This window comes from Onychostruthus taczanowskii, unplaced genomic scaffold, assembly GCF_017590055.1.
Source record: "Onychostruthus taczanowskii isolate IOZ18803 unplaced genomic scaffold, ASM1759005v1 scaffold87, whole genome shotgun sequence".
NCBI classification, from domain to species: Eukaryota; Metazoa; Chordata; class Aves; order Passeriformes; family Passeridae; genus Onychostruthus; species Onychostruthus taczanowskii.
In genome coordinates, this window is record NW_024506662.1 from 1,767,163 (window position 1) to 1,782,778 (window position 15,616).

The 15,616-nt window shown below is 39.6% G+C and overlaps 1 protein-coding gene and 1 long non-coding RNA gene across 2 annotated transcripts in view; both read left to right on the top strand.

The window, feature by feature from the left end:
- LOC121346934 overlaps nt 1–10,079 on the top strand; it is a 30,970-nt gene extending 20,891 nt beyond the window's left edge. The window contains exon 4 of the long non-coding RNA XR_005954145.1: nt 8,652–10,079. This is a non-coding gene — a long non-coding RNA (uncharacterized LOC121346934). The remainder of the gene's footprint in view (nt 1–8,651) is intronic.
- Nucleotides 10,080–11,180: 1,101 nt separating this feature from the next.
- CNIH3 (cornichon family AMPA receptor auxiliary protein 3) overlaps nt 11,181–15,616 on the top strand; it is a 46,642-nt gene continuing 42,206 nt past the window's right edge. Inside the window, exon 1 of the mRNA XM_041425131.1 lies at nt 11,181–11,360. Coding sequence (XP_041281065.1) covers nt 11,280–11,360 — 81 coding nt within the window. The 5' untranslated portion in view covers nt 11,181–11,279. The remainder of the gene's footprint in view (nt 11,361–15,616) is intronic.

The window sequence follows — 15,616 nt, forward strand, 5'->3', positions numbered from 1 at the left end:
CTGCTGCACGGTGTTGGGAAAATGCAGCTGGTTTTATAACCATGATTCATCATCAAAATGAAAGGATTCTGCACATGGGATTTGCAGGATCCTACCTCAGGTCTAGCACTAGTCAAGACTTCCATTAATATTTTGGATAACATGGTAGAGATGATTATTAAATAGCATCCAGCCATCAGCTGCAGAGGATCCCTTTACTGCCTGTGAAAGGGTAGGATGTAAATTGAGAATTATCATGAGAGTTCAAGAAATCAGTGTGAAAAGTTTACACATCTCAACAAATTAAAATGAGAGCTACTTCATTTAGGTAGGAATAATTAAATACACAATAGTAAGAGTGGGAACAATCAGGACTGTGAAACATTTCAGAGCTAGCATATATGGCTTTAATTGCCATATATGCTATTTTTATATTTTTTTGTATATATTTAATTGCCATTCTTTTTCCCAAGACCTAGTACTTTGTTATAGAAAGAAGTTTGTTTAGTTTCATACAATCATTCTTTTTCCCAAGACCTAGCACTTTGTTATAGAAAGAAGTTTGTTTAGTTTCACACAATTTTTCTTTGATTAATCACTGGTCTTTGCTATTTTTTTTTTTATTGCTCTCTTCTGGATACTTTTTTAATTTAAATCAAGAGGAAAAATAATGAAATAAACAATTAAACATGCCAAAGTGTTGACTGTTCTACAGCTATTCCTTTTTCTTAAGATGGTTTTTACCTTTACCAGTCTTCTGGAACCTCATCTGTCTTTCAGGATTTCTCAAATATGTAGTCTGAGATTACAGCAACTTCTGAAATATAAAGCAGACTGGAAATATGTGCCAGTCTCCTTAAATAAACTCACTTTTCTGGGGGACATTTCATGTGTATCTCAGACTGCCTCACTATGTTCCATAGTATGTAAGAAACACTTTTATTGCTGTCAAAGATAGTAAAATATTACCTTTTGTGGAGAAGCACATTTTCACAGTATATAGAGATGAAATAAAACTTGCATATTGAAGCAGAATCTCATTGAAGAAGTTGTATGGACAGAAGGGAGAATATCTGCTGCACTTGTGAATTTGAGAAATATTCAGATATAAAGTTGTGTGGCAATCCACTTTCACAACATAATATGACAGTAAATTCAGATACCTCAGATTTGCAGGGTTTGAAAGGCACGTATGATGTTCAGAGACAGAAGATATTAAAGTTAACAGAAGAGACATAAAATGCATAAAATGAGTTTATACAACTATGATCTGTGCAGCTTTGGACTGAAATACAGTCAGGAAATTGCTCTTGGTTTATCTGGAGACTCCTCCCCAGTTTGGTTTCACAACTTGCCTAGGAATTCAAACAAGCTGAATGCATCTTTGACTTGCAGCACTGTTAAATTAGTGTTCCTACAAATGGGATTTCTAAACTCAAAGTTATCTTTTTAAAGAAGACCCTGGCTGTGCAGTGGGGAACAGTGGAAGATTTCATGCAGTTTCCATGTGCTTTTGTAGTTAAGAGCATATTCTTATTGATTTAAAATAAAGTCCTTCACCTGACAGCAAAGAATACTGATAAATACAATCAAAGAACTGCAAACAGTCTAATGTGTTTGGGTTCAATTCAGGCCTGGCAACCCTGCAGGATGAAATAATCCATGTAGGATAATTCTGGAATGGGCAAAGGCATCGACAGTCCCCAGTGCAGTCTCTGGATTTTAGTGTGGAGGTACCATTTGTTGGAGCAGAAGGATAATTAAGTTTTTTGTTCCTCTTCGCTTGCACCAAGATGATTAGCAGGGGAATCTCATGCTTCTGAATTTTGCAAGGCAGACACTTTTCTGATAAGAATTGAATTTGCTCATTTCAGTCAGTCTGATAAACAGCCATCAGAGGCCAGCTCCTCCCAGGGCTGTGTGGGGCACACCGTGCTGTGCTCAGCTCTCTTGGCTCCTCAGGTGAGCAGTTACTTAGCAGGCACATCAAACTCTTTGCTCAGCTACTTAAGGTCATCTGCAGTAATTCTGCCTTTCTACCTTGGGACGCACTACTTCCTCCTCTTCAAGGTGAGAGGAGTTCAGTAACACTATTTGTGCTCATCTTAATTCATTTTCCTAGTGACTTATGCTACTTTTGTGGTTTTTTTTTTTTTGGGCATCTATTACCCTGTCAGTCTGCTCCAGCCACCTGCCCTATTTATGGGCATTTTAACGGAAGGAAATTAATAGAAACTCATATTGGGTGTGAATTTCCATTTCACTAATTCACACTATTCTTGCTGGGGACACTTCAGTGTTAAAGGAAAAATAGCTTACAGTACTTTCAAAGCCAGATTGCTTTCTCCTAGCAAGACAAAGTGGCCTTAGTGGGAACTAGGGCAGCTAAGCTGCAGCGCTTGGAAATTTACACCCTAATTATCACAAATTAGCTTCTCCATCCGGACCAGAACAAATATGTGTAGAAACTCAGAAGGTTGTCCAGTGTGTTACCTTTTCCTACAGGATGATCTCCACTGAGTGCATATGGGTCATACTGAGAGCATCACAGTGGAAAACCCTTTTGCAGTTCAAATTAGCAAAAGTGCATTCTGATTTTCAGTTCCCTGAAAGTTCAAAGTACCTCTCAGAAGGCAGCATGCATGTAAATTACAGCAGTAACTGATGGATTGGAAACACCTGTACTGCTAAAATGTCATATTTGCTCCCATTTCAAGCCTAAGTCCCCCAGCTTGGCTAGCTTGGCTTAACTCAATAGCTTTGCTTATGTTAATTGCTTCAGTGGACACAGAATTATTGTCACTAAAATTAATGTTTCAGAAGCCAAAATAACCCCTCACTGGAATAATTGTTGAAAAAGATTTTTTCTTTTAGAACACTATGTCCTCAAAGAAAACCTACCTGGAGTTCACTTGCTTTTGAGAGTTGCTTTACTTGCAATCCAAAGCAAACTCTTACAAAATGTCTTTGGGAAGGAAAAAAAAAGTTAATTTCTGTTATGTGTTGTTTCACAGAAGTTTATAGGTCAACAATTTATATAGCCCAGTCATCAAGAAACACTCATATAAGCATCTATTTCTCTGAATCAGAGAGTTGGCTGATGTCAAGGTAGTTACATTGATATAAGGCTGTTGTAGGTTCAAGGAGATGAGAGCTGAGTTTCTCTATAGAAGAACTATATGCCTTGAATAGAGAAGACTGTGTATGAGTGCATGTGTGTGCAGTGCTTGTGAGTCATGATAGTTTCTAAAAGGCTGTTTAACTTTCTGAAGTTGATGTGAGTCATAGTTCTCTTCCCAGGTAATGACTAGTTAAGATCCCATTTAGCTCTTCCATTTCTCTAGTAATCTCTGAGACCTGTGTTTTCATTGATCTTCCAGTGAGCAGCTGCTTCAGAGCTCTGAGTGACATGTGAAAGCTTTAGGAAACAGCACAGATCCTTCAATTTGGAGAGCACAGATGACTAGAGCTGGAACCTGTCACTGCTCAGCCACCAATTGTCACATTGAAGTGACAATTGGTTTAACAAAAGAAAGCTTGCACTAACTGTTTAATGTAGGTACAAAACATACAGGATTGGGAAAAATGTGACCTTGAATGATACAGAATGAAAATAGGCTCAAGGGCAGGTTTTTTACTTATGACATCAGAAACTCTTTTTCTCCTAACTATTGCTAGAGTTAAACTGAGTATTTCAGAGAGCATATGGAATATATTAAAGATCTAGACCCAAACTTGTGGTTTAGGGAAGTTTATCTTGACATTTCAAGGTTACAGAAAGAAAAAGAATCACAGACTGGGTCAGGCTGGAAAGGACCACAGTGGGTCCAACCTCCCTAGGATCATCCTAGAGCAGGTGGATTGTGTCCAGATGGTTTTTGAATATTTCCAGGGAAGGAGACTCCACAACCTCCCTGGGTGACCTGTTCCAGTGCTCTGTTGCTTGCACAGTAAAAACGTTCTTCCTCATTTGCAGGTGGGGGGCCTTCCTGTGTTCCAGCTTCTGCCTCTTGCCTCTTGTCCTATTGCTTGGCACCAGTAGAAGGCAGAACAGAAACTGAAATACTTGCAACACAAAATGCACTGGAACCTTTAACCAGGATTTCAAACCTTCTCTTCTTTGTAAGAGATAGGTAAATTGCAGAGAATCACCTTGTCTTGCTTGTTCTTCTTCAGACTGGCAATAAAAATATATTAGGATGTTAAAGCCAGGATGTATTAAATGTATTAAAGATTTATATTTAGAATAAAAATGATCTTTCAGCACAGTGTTCTCATGAGATTTCTTGCTAAACATGTTCCCAACTCCTCCATTGCCACCTCCAACCTTTTCTTCTGGTATTTTTCCAATTTACAATATGAATTCTTCAGTACTTGTTGTCAAATGCTAAAATAGTTTCTATATGGGATTTTATCTGAAGTGACTAGAAATTCTAAGTGATACAGAGTGCTATAATCATTAGTTTTACTCCTACAGTTAAAAATATCCCTATTTATGGGTTTTCTATTTTCTCTGGTTTAACATGAGGAATATGTTCCAAAGTTACAAAAGCTTAGGGGATCAGTTTGGAGAGGATTTAAATTCAGTGTTTGATAAAGAGTTGCATTGCTGATGTGCTAATAATACAAGTCATGGTTTGTTGTTTTTTTTTTTGGAAACTGATTTATTTATTATTTTTAAATAGAGATCAGTCAAGCCTGATACTAATTTAATGAGTTATAGGACAAGGAGCGGGGCTATAGGGGTCCTGAGCTGATGGCAACCAGATCATTCACACTGTTACTGCAGCACATGCTGCTGTACACCTGCATGGCCTCTCCTTCCTTTTGTACCATAGATGAGCCCACCTCTAATAAAACTGCATCAAAAACAACCTTTCTGAATTAATAGAGCCATAATTTAATGTTTATATATTCATTAGTCAACACTGTTAGTTATGCAGACCATATTGTAACTATTCATTTATGCCTGCAAGTTAAAAATGACTAAGACCATTAATTCACTGAGAACACATATGTCAGTTTGGTGAAATACTGATTTTTTCCTAAATTATAGCAAAGACACCAGGTCTAGGTTTTCTGCAACAGATTGTTATTTTTGGGACAGCAGGGATGAGCATTCAGTATCAGTCTCAGTACAGAAAGACAAAGAGAAAGAGCATTTGGTTTAATTTGAGATAACTTAATCATCCTCTGAGATGGAGAACTTTTGAAGGGCATTGCATATTTGACTTTGTTCTGGCATCTCTGTTCAGAGTGATGGAGCCATGGGGTGTGATCTGATACAGCCTGCAGTGGGTGGGAGCACCAGCAGGTCTTGGAGATTTGCAGACTATTACAGGGTGGGAAAAACGAAACATTGTCAAAATCAGAGGAATCTGGCCCAGAATGCTATTTCTAGTGTTTGGACAAATGCATATCTTATGCAAATTGTCTTATTAGAGGTCTGCAGGGTCTTAAGTGACTAATGAAGGATTTCTTATGGAAAAGCTTATTCAGAAAATTTGTCATTCGTTTTTCATTTCTTTGATGGAATTCAGTTATTCAGAATTGATGAAGTTGTAACCCACTCTCTCCCCAGCACAGACACAAATTAAATTCCTTCTTGGCAGGATTAAGCAATGTTAGCAAGAATTACTTATGTATGCTTTCCATGTATTGATTTGAAGCAAAATAGGTAATGTCAAAGGCAATTAAGACTGTTTCAGATATTCCATGTTAAGATATTACTTTCTATTCCCTTCATGGGCTCCCATCTTTATGTTTGGCTTCCCCTCCATACTAAAGGTCTTGACCAGTTCAGAAAAATCTTCTTGGGAAAAGCACACAGATGCTATTTTGTCAATGCTGAAAATTTCATTACTAATTTATGGAAGGTTCCTGCCTTCCATGTATTGGAAGAATTTCACAGCTGGAAGGAGGTAACTTTTGTATGATGAAGATGACATCTACTGTTGCCATGAATAATTATGGTTTTGTCTAATTCTAATCCTTCTGAAAATTCCACACATAGTCATTAAAGATATGTTGTAATTAAGCAAATCCTTTCCCCAATCCATTTCACTTTAAAGCAGGACCTCCCCTGCAGTTGCTTTTTCCACTTGCTTTTTCTCTTCTGTCCTGTAACCAAGGACAGAGATCCTGTCTTTCTGGGGGGATTAATATCCTGTCAGATATTTCATCACTGGTGAGGAAGCAGTCTTGATGAGGTCCCAGGAGATAAGAGCTGGATTTGGAGGAGGTATGGAAGTGAGAGGAAGTAGATGGACCAGGCTGAGACTATGAGCTAACAAGAAGATAAGGGAAAAACAGACTAATGGGAAAGAACTGTGTGGTAGAGGGACAGAGGAGGCTGGAGCAATAGAGGAGAAAAGAATATCTTAAGAATTAAGAGGTGGAATGGCATCTATGCTCACAAAGTTGCTCCACTAACCCTGCAGTCACAGATTCCCTGGTGACAAACACTCTTCTATTTGTTAGTAGATCACTGGTGACATGAAGAATCAGCATGAGTGTCCTGCCTCTGTGGTGCTGGTTATCAGAGCATGGCACAGAGCAGTACTGAGATCACTTTGTTTTCAGCTGGGTGATCTGAGCTGCAAACCTGAAACCCCAGTTTTGCCTGTGGCCATTATGGATACCAGTGGGATTCTGTGTAATTCTGATATGGGCTGGCAAGGGAACAGTAGAAGCAAAGCCACTATATAGTGTCATGCTCTCAACAGTCTTATTGTGCTCTTTAGGAACATTTGTGTATTTCATATTAATCCATGGTTTTAAGAGTGGATTTCTATAATATGGAGTTATAGCCTAATAGGAACCTTACAAACTTCACCAGGGACAAATGTAAAGTTGTGTGCTAAGCAGGGAATAAGCCCTGGCAATGAAACAGGCTCTGGGACCTGGCAATTCTGCTGGAGATGGCCTGAGACAGGCAGTGGAACAGGTTGCCCAGAGAAGCTGGACTATCTCTGTCCATGGAGGCTTTCAAGACTGGTCCAGATGAAGCCTTGAGCAATAAGCCTGATCTTGCCTTTGTCACTGCTTTGCAGAAAGAGGTTGGACTAGAGATGGCCTGAAGTCCCTTCTGACATAAACTTTCCTGTGATCTTGTGATAATATACTTAAAATTTATTCATCCAGGTCCTACAAAAAAAGGTGGGAACAGCTGGCAGTAAAATGAGATTATTGTCAGGGGTTTGTGAACTATCTTATTCTTGGTATCTGAAAATGAGACTTCATTAACAAAATGTCACTTGCCTTTATTATTGCAAAGGTAACCTTTTGAAAATGAACTGACCATGAAATAACAGAGTAATTTCATCTAGAATCTGCAGATAATCTGAAATAATAATGCACAAGGGTATGAAATGCTTCTATTAATCTCTGTGGGATATTAGCAGTAAAGCCCAATGATGGCAATTTGTATTTAACCATTGTTAATAATTTAGTATTACTTAAGGTTCACAAAAGAGAGAGTCACATGTATTATTAAAAAATAATCTGTGAATGAGAGTTCTCTACTATAATTAATAAAATGGCTTTTATTCTAACAGGCATTCAGTAACATGTTACACTTAAACAACAAGCATGTAGCAATAATACATAAAACTATGAACTACTTTGGCTGAGGATGTATCACCTTGTGGGTGGATTTATGGTGATTTTAGCCTCCCACTTCAGGGACTGCAAGCCTTATAAAGACTGTCCTTTAGGTTTATCCAGTTGTGGTAATTATTTGGGAGTTGAAAGGACTCATTAGCAGTCCCTTCTCATCTCCGATGCTGTTCTGTAAATTAGCCACTGGAAATTTCTTTAAGTACCTTCGAATTCTTTCATTATCTAGCACAAAAGGTCATTTCACATAAAATCTAGTACTCTGAGACCTGCTAATGTAAGGACATCCTGAACTTGTGAATCTATTAAATCTGTTTCCACAATCTGTTTTCACAATTGGGCGTTATTTGTTTTTGAGGGCTGTCTACTGCTCACCAGATGTTCTCAGTTATTATTTACCTAGTGACTGAATTTTTATGGTCTCTTCATAGAGGTCCTCACAAAGTAAAAAAACATCTTTGAGTAAAAAAGTCCCTGATCCTGATCCTTTGAGCTATGGCCATGTTTGCAGAGTGATAGCTTTGAAAATCAGCATCTCAGTACTTGTACATCATGTACAAATGCAGCACCACCATCTATCTGCTTGTGATGACTCTGTGTGAAATTGGGATCAGATTGTACTGCAATCATATTTTTCAACACACATGCAAAATAAAGAGAAATTCTTTCTGTTTACAGGCACCAGATCTAAAGAGGGATAACTAGCATTCCAAAATTTAATCTGCTCAAGGAAAGCAAGAGCCCTCACAATCTTTTGTAAAACCCTTTTCTCCACACAGTTTACATATGCAGTCACGATCTGTTTGTGGGTACTGTGGGACAAAGCCAGCTCATGTGAAAACTTGTGCTAGGAACTGCTGTCAAGCTTGAAATGCCTTGTGTACCCATCATCAAATATATTTAAAAGAAAGAGACTCTCGTTAAAGATGAAACCTTTTTTAAATCAGTCAGAACAGAATTTACTTTCCATTTCTTACCGACTGTCTACTTGGTCTGCAATTCATCTCGTGGTTCAGCTTTCTGAAAATTTTTTCTGTTGCATTCCTGAGTTACAGGTGTGAGCCACAGGGAGAGAGAGAGCAGCAATCCCTACTGGAAATGGCTTGGGAATACCATGGAAGAAGCAGGAGCATTGGTGAGATTTTGAGGATGGAAGAGTGAAAGATGAAGTGCTAAATCTGAGACTGTGGCTGCTAAAATGAGCTGCTGAACATCAGAGAGCAGGAATTACTGCATTTCCTGAGAGTGCTGCAGAACCTCTGAGCCTTTTATTTCTAGTAGTAGAAATCCACATGGGTCTCAAGAAGTGTTAAAATAACAGGTTTTGAAAGCAACAATTTTTCATCAAGGCAAAAATATATTTTATGTATATAAAATATGTATCTTATGCTCTGTGTTTATCTGTTTTGCCCGTTCCAGGTCCCCTGAGCAGATAATGCTGCAGTCTCAGCTCCCACAGCCCCCACCCTCAGCTCCCTCACCCTCCATCCTGGCTGCTGTGCTGTACATCATTTCAAAGGAGCACAGCTGGGTGCTGGACTGTAATTTCTCATGCAGCTCAGATCAAGTCCATTAGTTTATTTGAAGGTTAGGACCAAGACCATGGAAGTGCATGAGGAGCTAATAGACAGACCGGTGTTCCTGCTGTGCTCACGGGGGCTTAAACCAGCGAGAAAATAGTCAGGAACATCCATATTATTTTCACCTTTTGCTTCATGATTTGCAGTAGTCTCATTCATAAATGACAAAGAAACAGCTCCCTGCTGTGAGGTCCTCATACCACAGAGAGTTGTAATGAGTTTGTAACGAGATGGAGATAAGGAAGATTTTTTGTGATTACTCAGACAAATCTCCGAGTGCAAATCAGAGATGTGCTGAGTGAGGGGTATGTCTTTCCATCACTCTCCATGGCTTAAACATCTGAGGATACTTAAGGTATTCTCATGGTATTATGTAAGAAGAACTCAGTAAGACAAAAATGTTCTAAATGCATCTTTATGGATTTCTTGCCTTCACTGTATGTCAGAATCTTTTGTAATTTGACAGCCACTAGCAGTGATTAATGGCTAGCAATATGGCTAGGGGCAATGTATGTTTCAAAGTCAGTATCAGGAAAGCCTCTGTGATCTTGGAAGTCTTTGGCTGTGGAACTGTCTCCTTGCAAAATCAGAAACAAGTGTTTTGCCTGTGTGCTCCTTGAAGAGCTCCAAATAAATAGCTGGAATATTAATGAGGATGAGTGAAAAACAGGGGAATATTCACCTTGGAGTGTGGAGCTAAACTGAGATTTAAGGGTTGTTTCTGTTTCATACTTTTATGATAGCTATAGTGGAATTTATATTTTCATATGTATGCATATATATTTGTGGAGATGGATACATATAAGTGCTCCAGAAAGAAATGTTTTATTTTCATTTTCTTGGAAGCATCAGGTGTTTTCTGTGTTGAATCTTAGCATGGGTAATATATATCCAGATATTAAAGTAACCATGGCAAAATAAATAAATAAATATTTCCAAAGATGACTCCTGTACCTCATTCATTGTTCTTTTCAAAATGTATGGTGATGAACAAACCATTAACATCCACAAGTATATGCTCTACAGGATTTCAGCTGCAAAAACATTAAAAGGTTAGAGAATTACAATTAATAGGTTTACTGCATCCCTGTATAACATAAATCTCATTTCTATTTGCCATGTCCTGTCCTTCTCAATTAAAACATCAGACCACACGTACAGACTGGAGCAGCTCAATTATGAAAAGGTTAGATCCATCAGTTTTTTCCTGATTGGTTTATTAATTGCTGGCCTTGACTCTTGATTCCAATCAACACTCTTTCCTCAGGATAGAAGTGGTTATTATGTTACAAATAATATACTGCATTTTTAAACAAAAATATATTGGAAACATTTACAAAGAAAGCTTCCACTGGACTTGGCTTTGGTGGAATTATGTTCTCTTGTGCCATGAAGTCTGACTTTCACAGGTGACCATGGGCAAATTTCTAAACAGTGTTGTTACTGAATCCCTTTAATCTATAAAATGAATGGAAAAAAAATGCTGTGAGCTGAAATTCTGTTTCAGTTTTGTAAGGACGTTTCAAATACATTACTTTCATCTATGGTTTTCAAGATATTTTTTAAATGGGACTTCTGATAGTTCTCTGGTGTTTTCTCATGAAAACTTTTTGCTTGCAAACCTGCTCTATTGTGCCAGCTTCTGTGCTCCAAAGAAGTGGAAGAACTTTTGACGGTAAATTTAAACCAGATCTGCAGAAACACTAAGTTGTGTCTGGAGACACTGTGGATGCTGTTAACGACAAGGTACTAATGGATCCATCCATTAAAAATAAGAGAAGGCAGGAGCTTGCTCTTCCTTTGTTATCTTACGTATGTACTTCAGCAATTTGCACATTGCATATACCTGAAAGCAGTGCCAGTTAAGAAAGGCTTTATTTATTTACTCCAACAGTAAATGCCTTTTTCACCTGATGGGAAAGAGCAGACTGATCCAGCTTTGCTCAGCTACTCTGCTTTGGACCAGGCTTTCGGGCTGGGTTCCTGTCCCCTGTGCCTGCTGCCCGCTCCGCTCGCCGCTCGCCGCGCCGGGGGTCGCCGCTCGCCCGCTCCCTCACGGCACCTCCCGCCCGGCGGAGGGGGGCGCGGAGGGCTCTCCCCGCCATGGCCTTCACCTTCGCCGCCTTCTGCTACATGCTGTCGCTGGTCCTGTGCGCCGCCCTCATCTTCTTCGCCATCTGGCATGTGAGTACCCCAACCGCGCAGCCCCCGCGCGGGAGGCGGCTCCAGCCCCGGTGTGGAGGGTCCCGGTGCCGTGAGGGAGCGGGGCGGCGGTGCGGGCTGAGGCGGGGGCGAGCAGCCCCTGGCCCGGGCAGCCGGGGCGCAGCGTCCCGCGGTGGGGGCCAGGGCGGACGGAGCTGGCCGTGAGACCTCTGCGTGGGGGACGGTGTTTATCGCACTGCTGTGAGCGCAAGGAGCCGCGGCTCGGGGTCTGTGGGGGCTCGGGGTCTGTGGGGGCTCGGGGTCTGTGGCGGCTCGGGGTCTGTGGGGGCTCGGGGTCTGAGGCAGCCCGGCCCCCGCTGGGGGCGGCTCAGCGCCGGCCGTGCCCAGGCGGGAGCTCTCCAGGTGACATCGTCTGCTTCCCTTGCCTGCGAGCACAGCGCTGTGGCGGGGAAACCGCCCCGTGTCTGATGAAGCAGATACGGCGTTTTCCCTTAATAACTTCCTAAAAAGTTGGATGAGAAACTCTCTCGTCCTTGTGGTACATGACCCGCATATTGCGGTCCAGCTTCGTTAGTTTCACACCAACAGGGTTGGTGCTCGTTCCTTACTGTTCGCTGGGTGTCTGTGGTAGGCGTAAACCTGTAACTCAGAAGATGTGAGATCATTCTAATGCATAACTTGCAATTCTTTTGAACTGTTACATATTTTAGAATTAATTACACTTCGTGTGTGCTACGCGGTAACTCCGTGCTGTAAGCATTCAGGATGGAGCAGGATAAGCTGGAATATAGAGCGAGTCTCACGGATGGTTCTACAGCTACCTGATGGAGTATGATTAAAAGAAAACCCTCCTTTGACTAACAAGCAAGGGAGCTGCAGAATTTATTTTTATTGAAATGGAAGTAAAGCTGCTAGCTTAGTTGTATTTGCACGCTGAAAGAAATCCTTCTGTTGCAAGAATGCTTTGAAATTTAATTATTTTGTACTCTTCGTGGGACTGTTACAAGTTCTTTTTTTATTGGTTTTTTTTTTTTTTTTTATTAAGGAAACCACAAAGGTGTGGGCATAGTGCCAGATGCTGTTGTCATGTCAAGTACTGCAAGGCTGGAAAGGTTCTCTAGCAGCCAGCTACTGCACTACTCTGAAAAAAGGAGTAGTAAAATTTAGATTATTACTCATGTTTTCTCTCCTCCTCTTCTGCAAACCTTTAGGTCTCCAAAAGTGAGAATTCCACAGCTTTCTCAAGGGGCTTAGAGTTAGAAGTGTGTTCTCCTTTGAATCTCTAGCTACAAATTAAACTGCAGCAATTTCAATGGTTGTTTTATGTGTTTGAAGTCTGTCACTGTGTCCTCTTTTTTTGAGTCTGGAGTTGATGTCATGTGAATTCATAACGGACTTGTAACAAATCTGGCAAATAATTCTCCCATAAATGAGTGCAGTTACTGCAAATTTACTCTTAGTGAAACATTTTTTTAACTTTCAGTCTATAAACTCTGAAGAGCAATCCCTCAGAACAAGAGCTCTTTACAGGCAACTAGGAAAGAAAACCTTTTCTCAATACGCATATGTTTATGCTGCATGTTTCTTACATCTGTTAAAAAATTGTTGGGGGATTGAAATGGAAAATGGCTGGAAATGCTCTTCTGCTGTAAGAGAGAAAGAATTGGCACTATCTTTTCTAGTAAATAGAAAAATTCTATTGAAATGCATGGTTTGTGAAGGAAAGTCATGGAATAACAGATTTAACACTCTGCCAAAATAAACTTTTAGGCGTCCGTGTTATCCACATACACAGAACAGAAGCATTTTTATTGTCCTTTCTCTAAGAACTGGTGCAGTCTGGTTTCTTCTCTGTTATATATTGAGTCATAGGAGTTTCTTTCGCCTTAAACATCTCAGTAGTGAAAATCTTCCCAAGAAACAAAACTCCTACTCCTTCCCTGTGACCTGATTTTTCTTCTACTATAATATACTGGTAAGGGACAGTAAATATATTGCACATAGGTTCTAATAATGGCAGAGGAGTGTTCCAATAATTATATTGTTCTGTTTATTTTTTTAAGACATTCTACTGCTGAGAATAAGTTGATGAATAATCTGAGTGTCCTATCACTTTGGAAGATTTCTGAGAACAAGAATTTATATTTTGTAAATTATATTAAAGGATGAGAAAAAACTGTAGCATTTCAACTTGATATTGTTCTAACCTGAAGCTGAATGAGGTTTGGGCATATATCTGGAATGATTTAACAGCAGATCAAATAAAACTTCATTTTCTTCCTGCTGGCATGTCAGATGAATTATGAGTTTCATTCATATTGATCTAATAAGTTTAATAAAAACTGTACAACCAAAACAAGAGAGTAAGATGAGGATTTTTATTTTTGGACACTGCTTTTCTGGTACCTTTCCTCTACGAAGTTAGACTGTCTGTAAATTCCTGTGCTCCTTACTCTTTGGAAACAGATAGAATGAAGCTGGTCAGAGCATTTTAAAGGAATTGTGAACAAGATGCACACAGTCCTCCATATACCTGGAATATATTGTAATTTTTTTCCTGCCTCTCAGTGATTTTCTTGTATAGGTAGCCAGAGGTGTCTGTCATAAAAAAACCTCCCAACGAAACCAAATTAGATATTATCAGAAACATTTGTTTAAACTCTGCACAAGAATTATCTTAATGTATTATTGCTGTAATTTCACTCACATATATTAAAAGGAAGAAAAGGACTTGAAAATCTTCATGTAGTACATTAAACCAATGTGACACTCTGTGGTGCAGGAATTTTTACAGCATTTAGGTTGTTTAGTGACCACATTACCTTTGTCCTTACCTAATGTCACAGTATTAGAAACACCCTATAGAAGTGTGTGATACAATTAACAGCAGAATTTGCTCTACTAACTACATAATTTGATATTCTCATCTGGTCTTGTTGTAAGCTCAAGGACAGTGTTAGTCTTCCTACTATCACAGGCACTTTGTGTTGCTGTCCTCAGCTCTTTTTCTTCTTTATGTACATCTTTTTACTAATCAGTTTTATCCCATTCCTAAATGATCCTGAGTGAAGATTTTAGCTTCTTATTTACGTTGAACGGAGCCATGTCAGGTCTGCTTGAACTCCCCACAAGACTTGACACACCACATTCATTTCTAGTGTAGCTGCACTGAGTTGTGTCTCGAGTGAACTTAACTGAAGCTGACCAAGTTGTGCCTTATTTCTCCTCAGTTAAAAAGGGATATGCTTGTGTTGAGTCCTGCAGCACTATGTTCTCTTAAAGCATATTGATTTTGAGTAATCTGAGTCCTTCCCTTCTGGTGATATTTTAAGATGAAAAGACTTGCTTTGAGATTTGTTATTTAAAGGAATGCTATAAGAAAAGAGCTTTTCAAAGTGGTCCATCTTATAATACCACAGCAAAACAATTAGTAAGTACCAAGAACATCACTGTTAAAAACAAAAGAATTTCTGTGGTGGGACATCTCTTTTTCAAGTCGTACAAGCATATCTTTGCATGTGACTGCTTCATAACCTAAGAATTGCCAGAAAGTTTCAGGGGTATCATGCCAACAAAAAAATTGGCAGTGCCAGTCGAGAAGTTGTACCACACTGGATGCTTTTTGGGGTATTTTGATGTAGTTGAGAACACAGATCAATCCAGGAACAGCCCTTTGGCACAAGAGGGGTGTGTGTTGAATGCGATGGCAGCTACTTGAGCCAAGCATAAGGAGAATAAAGCAGCAGAATGTGAAAACCCAGGGCACAGGGAATATTTCTCTGTCTGCTCTGGGGTGCCCTGACCCCCAGGGGAGCACTGACTTTGACCCTCATTCATGGAGAAAGTTTCCTAGACTTCAAGATAGACTAGAATCCACAAAAGTGTGAAATAGATTATACACAGTAGTGTAGGTGTATCACTTGGGTGAGAAATTTAGGTTTTGGGAGTTTTATTATGTTGTGGCACAGGGTGTTATCCTGGGTTTCTTATTCTTCCTTCTTCTTCATGGGTTTGGGTGGCATTTTGTAACTGGACAGAAAAGTCCAGCCTTCTGTGGTCAGTTATTGGGTTAAAAGGGAAAATAATCTAGATGTCTTTTCTTAATTGAATAGTTTAGTCCTAAAAAACCTTGTACAAGAGATAGTTAGCCATTTTGTGCTAATGAAAAGCTGCTGAACTCAGGTTGTGAGACTGTTTTACTGATCAGAAATAATAAACACCTGAGTCTGAACATGAACTACTGTTTCAAGTGCCTTCAGTCCAGACCCGGAGAAACT